The 14,660-nt window shown below is 34.5% G+C and overlaps 1 protein-coding gene across 1 annotated transcript; it reads right to left on the reverse strand.

The window, feature by feature from the left end:
- Positions 1 to 5,687: 5,687 nt before the first annotated feature.
- Positions 5,688 to 14,419, reverse strand: LOC139484056 (uncharacterized). The gene is made up of 6 exons (XM_071267779.1): positions 14,255 to 14,419; positions 13,231 to 13,299; positions 11,650 to 11,786; positions 6,808 to 6,895; positions 6,301 to 6,420; positions 5,688 to 5,839 (listed from the first exon to the last, which is right to left on the reverse strand). The coding sequence occupies exons 1-6, from the start codon at positions 14,337 to 14,339 to the stop codon at positions 5,688 to 5,690; spliced, it is 651 nt and encodes a 216-aa protein (XP_071123880.1). The 5' UTR covers positions 14,340 to 14,419.
- Positions 14,420 to 14,660: the final 241 nt, after the last annotated feature.

Raw genomic sequence — 14,660 nt, forward strand, 5'->3', positions numbered from 1 at the left:
TATACGTCCGGTAGAAGTCCGTTTCTCATTTGTTCAACATCCGTTTTATCCGTTAAACGTCCGGTAGAAGTCCGTTGGTGAATTTATCTTCCAGACCTCCAACGGATGTATAACGGACACGTAACGGATACAAAACGGAAACTAAACGGACGAGTACCGTACAAAACGGACGCCTACCGGACGTTCAAAGGACTTTTCATCCATTGGACGTCTGTTCAAAGTTTTGAACATGCTCAACAATTTCCACCGGACAGAACGAACGTCGACGGATTGAACGTACGCTAAACGGACACGCAACGGAATATGAAAGGACGTCTAACGATTTTAACGATTAAAACGGATGATGAACGGATCTGAAACGGATAATTATAAAAAAAAGAAGATGTGCTATGATTGCCAATGAGTCAACTCTCCAGAAAAAACCAAAATGACACAAATATTAAAAATTATAGGTAATCGTATACGGCCTTCAACAATGAGCAAAGCCCATCCCACATAGTCAGAAATAAAGGGCCCCGAAATAACAATGTAAAAAAATTCAATCGCGAAAACTAACAGCCTTATTTATATAAAAAAAAAAATGAACGGAAAACAAAAATGTAACACATAAACAAACGACAACCACTGAATGACAGGCTCCTGACTTGGGACAGGCACATACATACATAATGTGGCGGGGATCCTAACCCTCCCACTAACCTGGCACATTGGTATAACAGTAAAACATAAGAACAAACTATAAAAATCAGTTGAAAAAGGCTTAACTCATCAGATGGACAAACATATAATGCCAATTGGAATTTTCGCGTCAGAAATGCCAATTATTGGTATGTCAGATTTCTTTAGGTTCATCAATTCTTATTATTCATAATCTTAGTGTAAGGGTACGTCTTCACAATCAAGCAGTTCTTGTTCAGGCCAGACACTGCTCTTTGGCGGAATGTTGAAGAACAAACCAAAACCAGTTACACAGAATCATTTTGAATATTAATGCTATTTACATGTTTTATCATTGTCGCCTTTGATTTTTCCGTATATCTTGTTAATCAATTTTATCCAGTACGCTTCCGTTAGGTGTGCGTTTTATGCGGTACTATTCCGTTTAATGTATGTTCGACATCCGTTCTGTCCGGTACATTTCCGTTTCTCGTACGTTGCATATGCAGTGTGTCCATTATGCATTCGTTACTCGTCCGTTTTATTTGGTCAGTACATCAACCGACTCCCACCGGATAATAATTTTGTCAACGGACATTTTTTATTTTCATCCGTTATGCGTCCGTTTGTGCTATCCGGTAAGATGTGATCGAGGCTTTATGCATCCTTTCGAGCTATCTGTTAAGGTGTGACCGAGGCTTTGAGAAGTACAAAATTACTAATTTTCATGCAGCAGTAATAGCAAATAAAACTGTACAGCCAGAAGGCTCAAAATTGGCATCTCAAGATAGAACGTGTACCAAACGATTAATAGAACAAAAAATCATCTTTGTGTTAATGCTTAGTATAATCTGGTAAACGAAAGTTGGAACTGTTTGAAGTCAATTCTTTCCAAAACAGAATAGATATCGCATTATCGATCTTCAGCAAATTCAATCATTCATTTCTAAGATTACAGTACATTCCATATTATGTGAAAGTACTGTTAAAATTGCATCAAAGAAAGTATCACCAGACACCTATTTAACTGAAATGAAATCTTATTCAATAGCCTGTATTCTTTCTGTTAAATGTTGAAGGGTGTTATTTTAAACATATAATTAACACAAGTTCAAGACTACAAATTTCTAAGAACAAGATAAATCGGTTACATGTGAATATAAGACCTGTGTGGCGCAGTATGGTTAGTGTCAATGGGGCATCACATTAAAATAACAGTTAGGGACGATGCATTTGTCTTGTTTGAAGCAAACTACTTTCAATAGCATTTTAGACGAAATGCGATAAATATTAAGGCGTTCCAAGCAATAATGTTGTCAAAGATGGTGAATGGAGTAAAAAGATCCAACAAACACAAATATCATGCATCAGGTCGGATAGCAATTTTTGTTGGACACAAACTGACAAAATTTATATATAGGAGTACGTAATAAATACTGTAATATCTGCAGCATGGCATTTAACACATAATCCGAACCACCATTTCTAGTCAAGCTATGGAAAGTTATATTACAGTTGAAGGATTTAAGCAGGCATCAAAAGTTTATGGTTTGAGGTATACGCAGCTTATAGCAGATGGTGATTCATCAGTATATGCTACGTTTCGGGAAGGCGAACCTGGATGAGGTAAACACGTAACAAAAATGGAATTCTTGAATGAGTCAAATCGATCGGAGGCTATAAATCTTTTGGCACATGACATAAACAAATTGTAGTCATTTTTGCACAGCTAATGAAAAACGAAATGAAACATTTAGTAGGGATAATTTTAATGCAAATGATATCCAGACATCATTGAAAGTCAAAGCTATTAGTAACTTTGGTCAGAAGGCATATCTATATTAGGAGGAATTAGTAGCATTTCAATATATACTGACATGGACAAGCAAATGCTATCAAATATTACAGTCTTATTAAATAGACTTGCTACAAAGAGTGAAATACTGGTAGGAAAAAATACAACAAACATTGCAGACTCTGCTAGAGTCATAGATGCATGTCAATAGTAAATTTGATGGGGAAGAAATTTACAATTTATGTAATCGTGGGTCGTGGCATGCATGATGCTACGGAGCAGCTCCGTGACAAAACCTCGGTCCAGCGTGAGTCCCTCAAGTTTGGTCTAAAGCAACTCGCAATGAAGCGGGATTTTCTTTATAATTGTAAACAATAGACGAAAGAAACATTTGTCAACACTTTAAACTGTCAATACAAAAAAAAAAAGACAGGAAGGAGGAAAAGATAAACACGTTGGATTGATAGTACCAGTAAAAAAGCGAGGACTGAAAATGGTCAAAAATCTATCAGTAGAGATATAGAACAAGTTGAGATTGACAAACTAAAAGATAATTATATATCTCATCATATTAATTTTAACAAATGATCAGATACCGTATTGGCCATTGCATATCAAACAAAAACACAATTAAATTCTCATGTTTGGAAAAACCGAACGAAAAATATAAGATTCACAGCTCCACATGCAAGTTGCCCTTACATGAACTTGGCTTTTTTAAGGTATTTATAGTTATCGGTATACATTTCAGTACAAAACATGTACCTTGGAGGAAAAAATAAAATAAGTGACGCTTTGTCTCGTTTTCAGATAGACCGTTTTCACATATTGCCACCATAAATATGCATCACTGAATCCTCATCAGTGCCCACCCAGTTCAAAAGTTTTCGGGTCATTTATATCTGCTTACCCTTCCGGAGCACCTGAGATCACCCCTAGTTTTTGGTGGGGTTCGTGTTGTTTATTCTTTAGTTTTCTATGTTGTGTCGTGTGTACTATTGTTTTTCTGTTTGTCTTTTTCATTTTTAGCCATGGCGTTGTCAGTTTGTTTTGGATTTATGAGTTTGACTGTCCCTTTGGTATCTTTCGTCCCTCTTTTATAGCTTTCTGATCGGTATGAGCAAAGCTCCGTATTGGCCGTACTTTGACTTATAATGGGTTACTTTTACAAATTTGTGACTTGAATAAAGAGACTTGAGAACAAATCAATTTGATCCATCTGTTTATTTATGTATTCGAGATATTGTATTTAACAAATTATAGATGATAGTTTTGAAACTGTTACAGTTGAAAACAGATCCCTCTTGGAAAGGTATAAATATTCATCTGAATAAAGCACACAATCAAACCCGTCCATATAAAGTTTATCATTGTAAAGTCAGAGAAAGTTTAAAACCAAGTCTTTACAACACTTTCTATCTCTCAAAATTTAGAATCACTAGAAAGAATGTATTTTATCAATTGTATAAAAGAAGTAGTGTATGTGGCTTCAATTCAGGTCACTACAATGGTCATAGCCTACGTATTGGAGCCGCCACAAGTGCAGGCAAAGCACGTATTTAAAGAATTTGGTTAACGTATAAGGACGCTGGTCCTCTAATAATTATTGCAGGTATTTATAAGAGTGTCATTTTCTGCAATGATTTATTCCAGCTCCAGGTTGATATACATGCCCGGCCGCCTTACAGACCCCACTACTTACTTCTTGTATGAGCACGTACCAAATGGGCTACCCCACATGGGCTACCCCCAATGCAGACCTTGCACACCCCGGCTGCAGATGAAACTTCTAGTCCAATCCTCTTTTGGGGAGGTGTCCTTGCTTCACATTTCGGATGGCGTATTGTAGGGCAGGCAGGTTCTTCCTCAAACTACAGGTTGTAATTTGACTTGCTCGGCAGGAACTCCTAAATTCCTAATTATACTGAGTGTTTCTAAAAGTCCAAAATATTTTGCAACTGATTTATTGTATTGAACAGATATAGATGTTAAGCAGGGTTTTTTGCGAAAAATACCAGTCGAGAGAATGTTAAATTTCGCAGACCGTAAGGCGAGTGAAATTCATTTCTTACTCAAGATTGGTATTTTTTCGCAAATACCCCTCAAGAACATGCTACACCGAATGTTAACGTTCAAAAACGCATTGATGATCGTGACATTACAAGCGTCCAGTCGGATAGAGTATTTTTGGCAAATACCACGGCAGAGATGGTTTATAAAGCATATCCTTTTTGCGTATACCCTGGTGGCGTTAAAATTGAACGATATTCATTTGATAACATTAAATTGGTGAAAAATACACTGGCTACCAACCAATCAAAACCCAGGATTCTTACATAAGGTGTAATTATAACAAATACTATTCATCTAAGTTTCTGTCTGATTTTAGCCAGTATGTTTTATCGACAATTTGCTCTGATGGTGAATTTATAAAATTTTGGCTTGTAATAATCTACTTTTGACTTTTATAACTCACAAATTAACACTAGCATTAATTTGTTTGAAGAAGTAACATTGGTAAATTTTTTCTGCAATATTTGATAATTTTTTATGGTTTTATATTTGATCATTTGTTGATGAAACCCACAGGAATTACTTCAGCCTAATAAAAGGGCATTTTTAGGAACATTTTTATGTATCATATATTTTTGTACGTATACATTTGAAATGAAATATTGAAATAACAATGATTTGTATTTTGTTATTTAAGAAGGGTGCATAATTATAAAGCCGGTGTAAATTTAATAATACACAGCTTCAAACGGAACAACTAATTTTAAGGAATTTACTGCGAAGACATCAGAATGTTTAAAATAAAAAAAAATTAAAGTTGATAAAATTGTTCAATTAATGTTGAAAACGATCCATCCAGATCTTAATATGTCTAACCGAAGTATTGCATACCTGAAAACAAATTACAATGTATTATAAGTAAATTGTGATCAAAGACATTTTACACTACAAAAAAATGCAGTTGAATTAGAAAACTGATTTTAAGGAATTTACTGCGAAGACATCAGAATGTTTAAAATAAAAAAAAATTAAAGTTGATAAAATTGTTCAATTAATGTTGAAAGAAATTTAAAAAATGGCCCAACCTCTATGATTAAATGATTGAATGGTTGTAATTGTATCCAAGCTTTATTGATTTCGTCGATGTATATTTGAAATGGAAAAAAAGGCTTTAAAGCGACGAGTTTAAGTTTAGTAAATCTAAGTTTAAATTAAGAGTACATTATAATACATAGATGCGAACTTTCAATGCTATATTTTTACTTACTACTGGTAACTCGCAAATATAGTTTTCTGTCTCAGTACAAGCAACGCCATTACTATTTAGTTCTATTTCTATACAGCTAGGGCTACCACGCATGCCCGATTCATTTTCTAAAAAATAAAAATAAAAATAGAATTTATTTTCAAAATTTTAAGATGTTTGTAGTTGAAATTTTGAGGTAAAACTATTCATATCATGTCCTAAAACTGATAGTTTGCAAAAATCTATCAACTCGATAGGATTATGAATTAGATATTGAATTCTTAAGTATGTTAGGCCTATAGTTGAGTTATTTGTTGAGACTTGTTACCGGTATATTGGAATATAGAGAATAACATATGTTATGAACTTTTATGTTCTGGTGACTACAGTTTACTAGGAAAAAGTTGCAAAAGTTGGTAGAATTGTTGTATCTATTATAAATCCGGTTTGCTTACCCCTATAAATTGAAAATGTACTTTATACCAAAATTTGCATATGATAGTTTATCATGTCATGCCATTCCATTCATTTTATGATATCTTTTATTAAATATCTGTTCAAGTTCTGATGTAATTGTCGTCATACTAACCTACTGCAAATGGTAGAGCGTTGAAATCAAAGTTTTTGTTGTTTACCATGTTTACTTTAAACATAAAGTTCCCGGAACTCCTTAAATTGGCACCAGTCCAAACATCCCCATCGTTGTCACCTGGGTATACATAAATGTAAATTATATGATTTAACAAAATTAGATGCATTTTTCAACTGTTAAAAAATGGTTGAAAAGAGTTCATCAAGTTTGTTATATGGCGTGTCGTGTGGAATATTACGTTTGTATGATACAACCATCATGAAACAACTAGTTAAATCCAACCTTTCTCTTTTTTTATGCCTTGCTGTTATGTTGTCATGCAGAACACGTGACGTCAACCAAGTTGCATAGTATCAGGAAATAAAACATGGATTCTGGAATGTCTAAGCCAATCAAAATTCTTCATAGAGGATTTATAAAAGGTATGAAATATAAATTATATAAAATTGATTTAAAGAGTTTACTGAAACTTTTTTTTTTAAAAGAAAACGAGGGCACACTAACCAATGCCAAATTTCCGTCTGAGGGCCTCAATCTCAGCTAGACTATCAGGTACCAAGAGATGAGCTCCACTAGTACTGGTACATACAGCCTGAAATTAAACTAGAGGCTCTAAAGAGCCTGTGTCGCTCACCTTGGTATATGTGAATATTAAACAAGATAGATTCATGAGAAAATTGTGTTTTGGTGATGGTGATGTGTTTGTACATCTTACTTTACTCTTGCTGCTTACAATTATCTCTATCTATACTGATCTTGGCAAAGTAGTTTCAGTGGAAAATTTTAGTAAAAATTTACATATTTTATGAAAATTGTTAAAAATTGACTATAAAGGACAATAACTCCTTAGGGGGTCAATTGACCATTTTGGTCATGTTTACTTATTTTTATGCCCCACCTACGATAGTAGAGGGGCATTATGTTTTCTGGTCTGTGCGTCCGTTCGTCCGTCTGTCCGTTCGTCCGTCTGTTCCGCTCCAGGTTAAAGTTTTTGGTCAAGGTAGTTTTTGATGAAGTTGAAGTCCAATCAACTTCAAACTTAGTACACATGTTCCCTATGATATGATCTTTCTAATTTTAATGCCAAATTAGAGTTTTTACCCCAATTTCACGGTCCACTGAACATGGAAAATGATAGTGCGAGTGGGGCATTCGTGTACTGAGGACACATTCTCGTTAGGTCTTACTTTGCTGTACATTATTGCTGTTTACAGTTTATCTCTATCTATAATAATATTCAAGATAATAACCAAAAACAGCAAAATTTCCTTAAAATTACCAATTTAGGGGCAGCAACCCAACAACCGATTGTGAGGTCAATCTGAAAATTTCCGGGCAGATAGATCTTGACATGATAAACAATTTAACTTGGTCAAATTTGCTCTAAATGCTTTGATTTTTGAGTTATAAGCCAAAAACTGCATTTTACCCCTATGTTCTATATTTAGCCATGGCGGCCATCTTGGTTGGATGGCCGGGTCACTGGACACATTTTTTAAACTACATACCCCAAAGATGATTGTGGCAAAGTTTGGATTAATTTAGCCCAGTAGTTTCAGAGAAGAAGATTTTTGTAAAAGATTACTAAGATTTACGAAAAAGGGTTAAAACTTTACTATAAAGGACAATAACTCCTTAAGGGGTCAACTGACCATTTCGGTCATGTTAACTTATTTGTAGATCTTACTTTGCTGAACATTATTGCTGTTTACAGTTTATCTCTATCTATAATAATATTCAAGATAATAACCAAAAACAGCAAAATTTCCATAAAATTACCAATTCAGGGACATCAACCCAACAACGGGTTGTCCGATTCATCTGAAAATTCCAGGTCAGATAGAAATTGACCTGATAAACAATTTTATTCTGTCAGATTTGCTCTAAATGCTTTGGTTTTTGAGTTATAAGCCAAAAACTGCATTTTACCCCTATGTTCTATTTTTAGCCATCTTGGTTGGTTGGCCGGATCACCGAACACATTTTTTAAACTAGATACCCAAATGATGATTGTGACCAAGTTTGATAAAATTTGGCCCAGTAGTTTCAGAGGAGAAGATTTTTGTAAAAGATGACGACGACGGACGCCGGACGCAAAGTGATGGGAATAGCTCACTAAAAATAATCAAGTTTCAATTTCAAAGGTTGACAACTATTGACGTGCTGAGATTATTAACTAAAGGCTCCAAGGAGCCTGTGTTGCTTACCTGATATTCTTATTTACAATTGATGCATGCAATACCGTATAGAGGCCTATTTTCACAGGTGTAAAATTTCAAGATTTTCATTGAAAAAGGTATACGCAATATTTTGGCAGTTATTATTTTGGCGGATTCAAAACTTTTATCAATACCTTTACGTCCACTTTTAAATTGGCAGAACTTATTTTGGCAATTTTGTTCTAGCTGCAAAAATAAGTGAAAATTTACACCCTGCAAAAATAACCCTCTATACAGTAATGCAACCTTTATACTTTTGCTTTAGTTTCAGAGATATAAGCAACTAGAGGCTCTAAAGAGCCTGTGTCGCTCACCTTGGTCTATGTGACTATTAAACAAAGGAAGCAGATGGATTCATGACAAAATTGTATTTTGGTGATGGTGATGTGTTTGTACATCTTACTTTACTGAATATCCTTGCTGCTTACAATTATCTCTATCTATAATGAACTTGGCCCAGTAGTTTCAGTGGAAAATGTTATTGAAAATTTACAAATTTTATAAAAATTGTTGAAAATTGACTATAAAGGACAATAACTCCTGAAGGGGTCAATTGACCATTTCGGTCATGTTGATTTATTTGTAAATCTTACTTTGTTGAACATTATTGCTGTTTACAGTTTATCTCTATCTATAATAATATTCAAGACAATAACCAAAAACAGCAAAATTTCCTTAAAATTACCAATTCAGGGGCAGCAACCCAACAACGGGTTGTCCGATTCATCTGAAAATTTAAGAGGCAGATAGATCTTGACCTGATAAACAATTTAACCCCATGTCAGATTTGCTCTAAACGCTTTGGTTTTTGAGTTATAAGCCAAAAACTGCATTTTACCCCTATGTTCTATTTTTAGCCAGGTCGGCCATCTTGGTTGGATGGCCGCGTCATCGGACCCATTTTTTAAACTAGATACCCCAAAGATGATTGTGGATAAGTTTGGATTAATTTTGCCCAGTGGTTTCAGAGGAGAAGATTTTTGTAAAAGATTACTAAGATTTACGAACTAGAGGCTCTAAAGAGCCTGTGTCGCTCACCTTGGTCTTGTGCATATTAAACAATGGACACGGATAAATTCATGACATAATTGTGTTTTGGTGATAGTGATGTGTTTGTAGATCTTACTTTTCTGAACATTCTTGTTGCTACAATTATCTCTATCTATAATGAACTTGGCCCAGTAATTACAGTGGAAAATATTTTCTAAAAATTAACAAAAATTTATGAAAAATGTTATTTTGCTGAACGTTATTGCTGTATACAGTTTATCTCTATCTATAATAATATTGAAGATAATAACAAAAAACGTCAAAATTTCCTTAAAATTACCAATTCAGGACAGTAACCTAACAACGGTTTATCCGATCCATGTGCAAACATCAGGGCAGATAGATCTTGACCTGATAAACAATTAAACCCTGTCAGATTTTCTCTTAATGCTTCGGTTTTTGAGTTATAAGCCAAAAACTGCATTTTACCCCTATGTTCTATTATTAGCCGTGGCAGCCATTTTGGTTGATTGGCCAGGTCACGCCCCACATTTTTTAAACAAGTTACCCCAATGATGACTGTGGCCAAGTTTAGTTTAATTTGGCCCAGTAGTTTCAGAGAAGAAGATTTTTGTAAAAGATTACTAAGATTTACGAAAAAATGGTTAAAAATTGACTATAAAGGTCAATAACTCCTAAAGGGGTCAACTGACCATTTTGGTCATGTTGACTTATTTGTAAATCTAACTTTGCTGAACATTTTTGCTGTTTACAGTTTATCTCTATCTATAATAATATTCAAGATAATAGCCAAAAACAGCAAAAATTACCTAAAATTACCAGTTCAGGGGCAGCAACCCAATAACGGGTTGTCGAATTCATCTGAAAATTTGAGGGCAGATAGATCTTGACCTGATAAACAATTTAACTTAATCAGATTTGCTTTAAATGCTTTTGTTTTTAAGTTATAAGCCAAAAACTGCATTTTACCCCTATGTTCTATTTTTAGCCATGGCGGCCATCTTGGTTGGTTGGCCGGGTCACGCCACATATTTTTTAAACTAGATACACCAATGATGATTGTGGCCAAGTTTGGTTTAATTTGGCCCAGTAGTTTCAGAGGAGAAGATTTTTGTAAAAGTTAACGACGACGACGGACGACGGACGCCAAGTGATGAGAAAAGCTCACTTGGCCCTGTGGGCCAGGTGAGCTAAAAAGGAGTTCAATTCAACTCATTCAAAGCGTTACAGATTCCTTTTTTTTACATCGCGGTACGATCAACGGAAGAAAGGACAAGATCATATTGATGAACATATTGTTATAATATTTGTTGATATATATGTGTAATGCAGTACATAAATTAGGCAGTTAAATTTCTCGTTTGAACTGTTTTACATTGTCATTTCAGGGTAATTTATAGCTGACTATGCGGTGTGGGCTTTGTTCATAATGAGTCATTGTTGAAAGCCGTACGGTGACCTATAGTTGCTAATTTCTGTGTCATTTTGGTCTCTTGTGGAAGAGTTGTTTCATTGGCAATCATACCACATCTTCTTTTTTTATATTTGTAGATTGTCGAAAACTGCCTTATTCATATATTTAACCTTAAGATTACAGATATAGTTAGAACATGCAAAAATGTCGTTTAAATTTCATGATCAGAGTGTTAAATATGTGTTGAACGCTACTTTCAGCGACCTTGATTATATTATGGCGGCTATTTTGTAGGGGCCTCTATGGCCGAGTGATCGGAATGGTCGAACTACAGGAGTAACTGTACTTTCACTAGCCAGTTCATTTGTTCGGAACTTGCATGTTGTTCTCTTCGGGCACTCCAGCTTCCTTCACCAATAAAAACTGACCGCCACTAAATAGCACAATAATGCCTTAAAAGTCATTAACTACCAACACATAAATCAATCAATCATTATGTTTTGGTGGAGGGAGCGATGGCAACATAGAGACAAACCATCAATCTTCGACAAGGAATGGCGACCACTAGTATGAATGAGGATCTGCGTGGACAAGATATTTATCACCATAAAGAACTTTTCGAACCACTCGGCCATTGTCCCCTGCTCTCAAAAATAACCCCACCCATACAAGTATCATTAGAAAGATATATCTTATGTATACATCAGCAGAATGCCAACTCCTTGCATCGTTTCTTCCACCAAAAAAGTAACAGTTCGGACTGATTCGTTGGTCATCTAGCTTCATATAACCAGCTGGACACGTGACTGCTGGACAACTTGCTCCTGCACCTGTTGTAACTTAAGTAAAAAGCATATGTCACTATACTCCGTTTTAAAATATCTTCAAATACACTTTTCTTTCTTTTCGTTGCTTTTTTGTATTTTTCGTTTGTAATGTGTGTATACTAAGTAATATTTTTAACGAATTGTTTGTTTTATGCGTTTTTGGATTTCAATATCAGAAAACGTATTTTCTCAGTTGCTATTTTAGGGTAGACACATAGATTCAGTTACAACAAGGTAAAATATATTCAAATAATGTAATTGAGGACTTAATTTATCCCTTTATTTCAATAAGAAGAGGAATGTTGTTTTTCGTAGGAATTCATGCTGCATAAACACATTTGTTAGTTTAAACATATTTATTTAAAGTGGATTGGGAAACAAGTTTTGCAACTTATATTAATCCCTTTCCACTTTGCGGGTTCGAGTGCTGCCTTATAGCGGCATTAGCCTACTCTTTTTCGAAATCTACATGGGTGTCTTTAACATGCAAGAGATATGGCTATCTCTTAACACGGGTCAGCCATTTATCGTCCCCTTCCGACGGACTATCATCGTTTCCTCAAGACCATACTCGCAGATGGTGTCAAGGGAGAGCCGAAAATTGAGTTCCTGAAATGTTCATCCCAAACGGGAATCGAACCAGGAACCTTTGTGTCAGTAGTCCGATGCACTAACCACTACACCACGGCACTTTGAGATGTGTTTTGTGGACAGCTGTTAGTCTGGTTGTATTTGACAACGGTGTAGTATAATATTGACTTATATATTGCTTTATTTTTGACCGTGTTGTTTTCAAAGTGTCCCTATAAGCAGATACAAGGGGGGCGGGCCGCCCCCCCTTTTTTTGTGGGAAAAATTTGGTTGATTATATATAAGGAATCACTGATGCATGACTGAAACCCCCATTTTAGGTCAGTCAGTGCACAGGCACTAGACGTTCTGTCAATAGTATAAAAATATTGGCAATTGGAAGAAAATAGTGTCCATATATACGTTCTGTCAATAGTATAAAAATATTGGCAATTGGAAGAAAATAGTGTCCATACATATTTGCCAATATTTTTATACTATTATATTTTTATACTATTGACAGAACGTCTAGTGCCTGTGGTCAGTATGAACACTATTTTCTTCCAATTGCCAATATTTTTATACTATTGACAGAACGTCTAGTGCCTGTGGTCAGTGCACCCCCCTTTACAAAAAGTTTTGGCACTGGCCATCTTATTTTAACTGGTATTTGTTTCCAATCTGATTAAAATACAGAGTATGTATCAACGCGTCGCTTACAGTGATCTATTATACTTTCTGTTTAAACAAATTTTCGGGATCCTCAGGTCTTTCGTAATAAAACACACCTTTAAAAATTTGGAGGCAGACATTTCATTTGTTGATATAAAAGTTATCCGAACTAAAAGTAAGGTGTAGTGTTATCATATCATTGGTATTTACTTACGTGAAGGAGACATAAACAACGATTGTAAAATCGCCAGTTTAACCAAAAGTCCAAGAGTAACTGATGAACCTAGATTAAATATAAATATATAGATGAAAAGTAAAATAAAAAGAAATACATAACTCCGACGAAAAATTCTTAACGGAAAGTCCCTACGAAAATGCCAAAATCAAAAGCTCAAACACACCAAAAGGGTGGATTGAACCTGATGTTTCAGCTAGCTAAACCTCTCACTTGTATGACAGTCCCATTAAATTTCACTAATATTTAAATAAAGTAAAGAAAGACTCCAAAAGCCATACTCTCATAGTAAAACAAGTATCAATATCAAATCAAATCAAATCAAATATTTTATTGTCGTAGAAACTTTACAGTTTTTGACCAACATATAATAACACAATAAACATATATATACATACATATCAAACATTCGTAATAGAAACAACATCAACATTTATAACAACAAACAAGCTGTTAAGAGTCACCTGTCCTCAGTTCTAATGACTTTTTTTAAGAAGGATCCTAACTTATTTGTTTGTAGAGTCGTTGATGGACTTAGTAAATATTGATTTTTTTTCTTCTTCAGTTAAATTATTAAAGACTTAGTTATTATTGTCAGTACATATGTGTTGAAAAAAGGCATTTATTAGAGATTTATTATAATCACAATAGAGTAAAAAATGTTTCTCATCCTCTAGTATTTTACATTTATGGCAAAGCCGTTCCTTTCTTGGGATTTTAAAGTATCTCCCCTTTTCAATCAAGAGGGAGTGGAGTGATCACTTATTTTAAATTTAGTGATTAATCTCCTTATCTGAAATTAGAGGTACAGTATTAAGATAAGATTCTTGTTTGTAATCGTTTTAAAGTTTTTTTTATATAATAGATAAAATTTACTTTTATCATCAAGGTTTTCAATTAAATTTCATATCTATTTTTCATTTTTAACTTTATATCATTTTTTATTTTATTTACATCTTTTATGTCTTATATATCAATGATGTGTTTCTTAATATTGTTTTACCTTCATTCGTACTCTCTTCATTATCGTTCACCAGGAAAATTTGTTGGGTTGCTGGCGCTGGATCATCTAGGGTAAGACCGCTCATAAAAGAAGTCTTTAGAAGGAGTATACCTAGTAGTACTGACAGAAGAAGTATACCTAGTAATACTGACAGGAAGACCAATCGAGGCTTTGAAAAGGAATAAAAACATATCTATAATTGTCGTATTCGGCACACCTCGACAGAGAGATCGATCTAACAATCTAACGAACCCCACAGAAACCAATCGATTTTCTCCGGTGCTCCGGAAGGATAAGAATATTCTTCTTCCTATGTGGTACCCGTTTTGTTACAAAGTTTTTTGTTTTTTTTTTAAATATGATAGAAGTTTTAAAAATTCTTTGAAAACCCATTTCGCAGTTGCAT

This window comes from Mytilus edulis, chromosome 8 (genome assembly GCF_963676685.1).
Source record: "Mytilus edulis chromosome 8, xbMytEdul2.2, whole genome shotgun sequence".
NCBI lineage: Eukaryota > Metazoa > Mollusca > Bivalvia > Mytilida > Mytilidae > Mytilus > Mytilus edulis.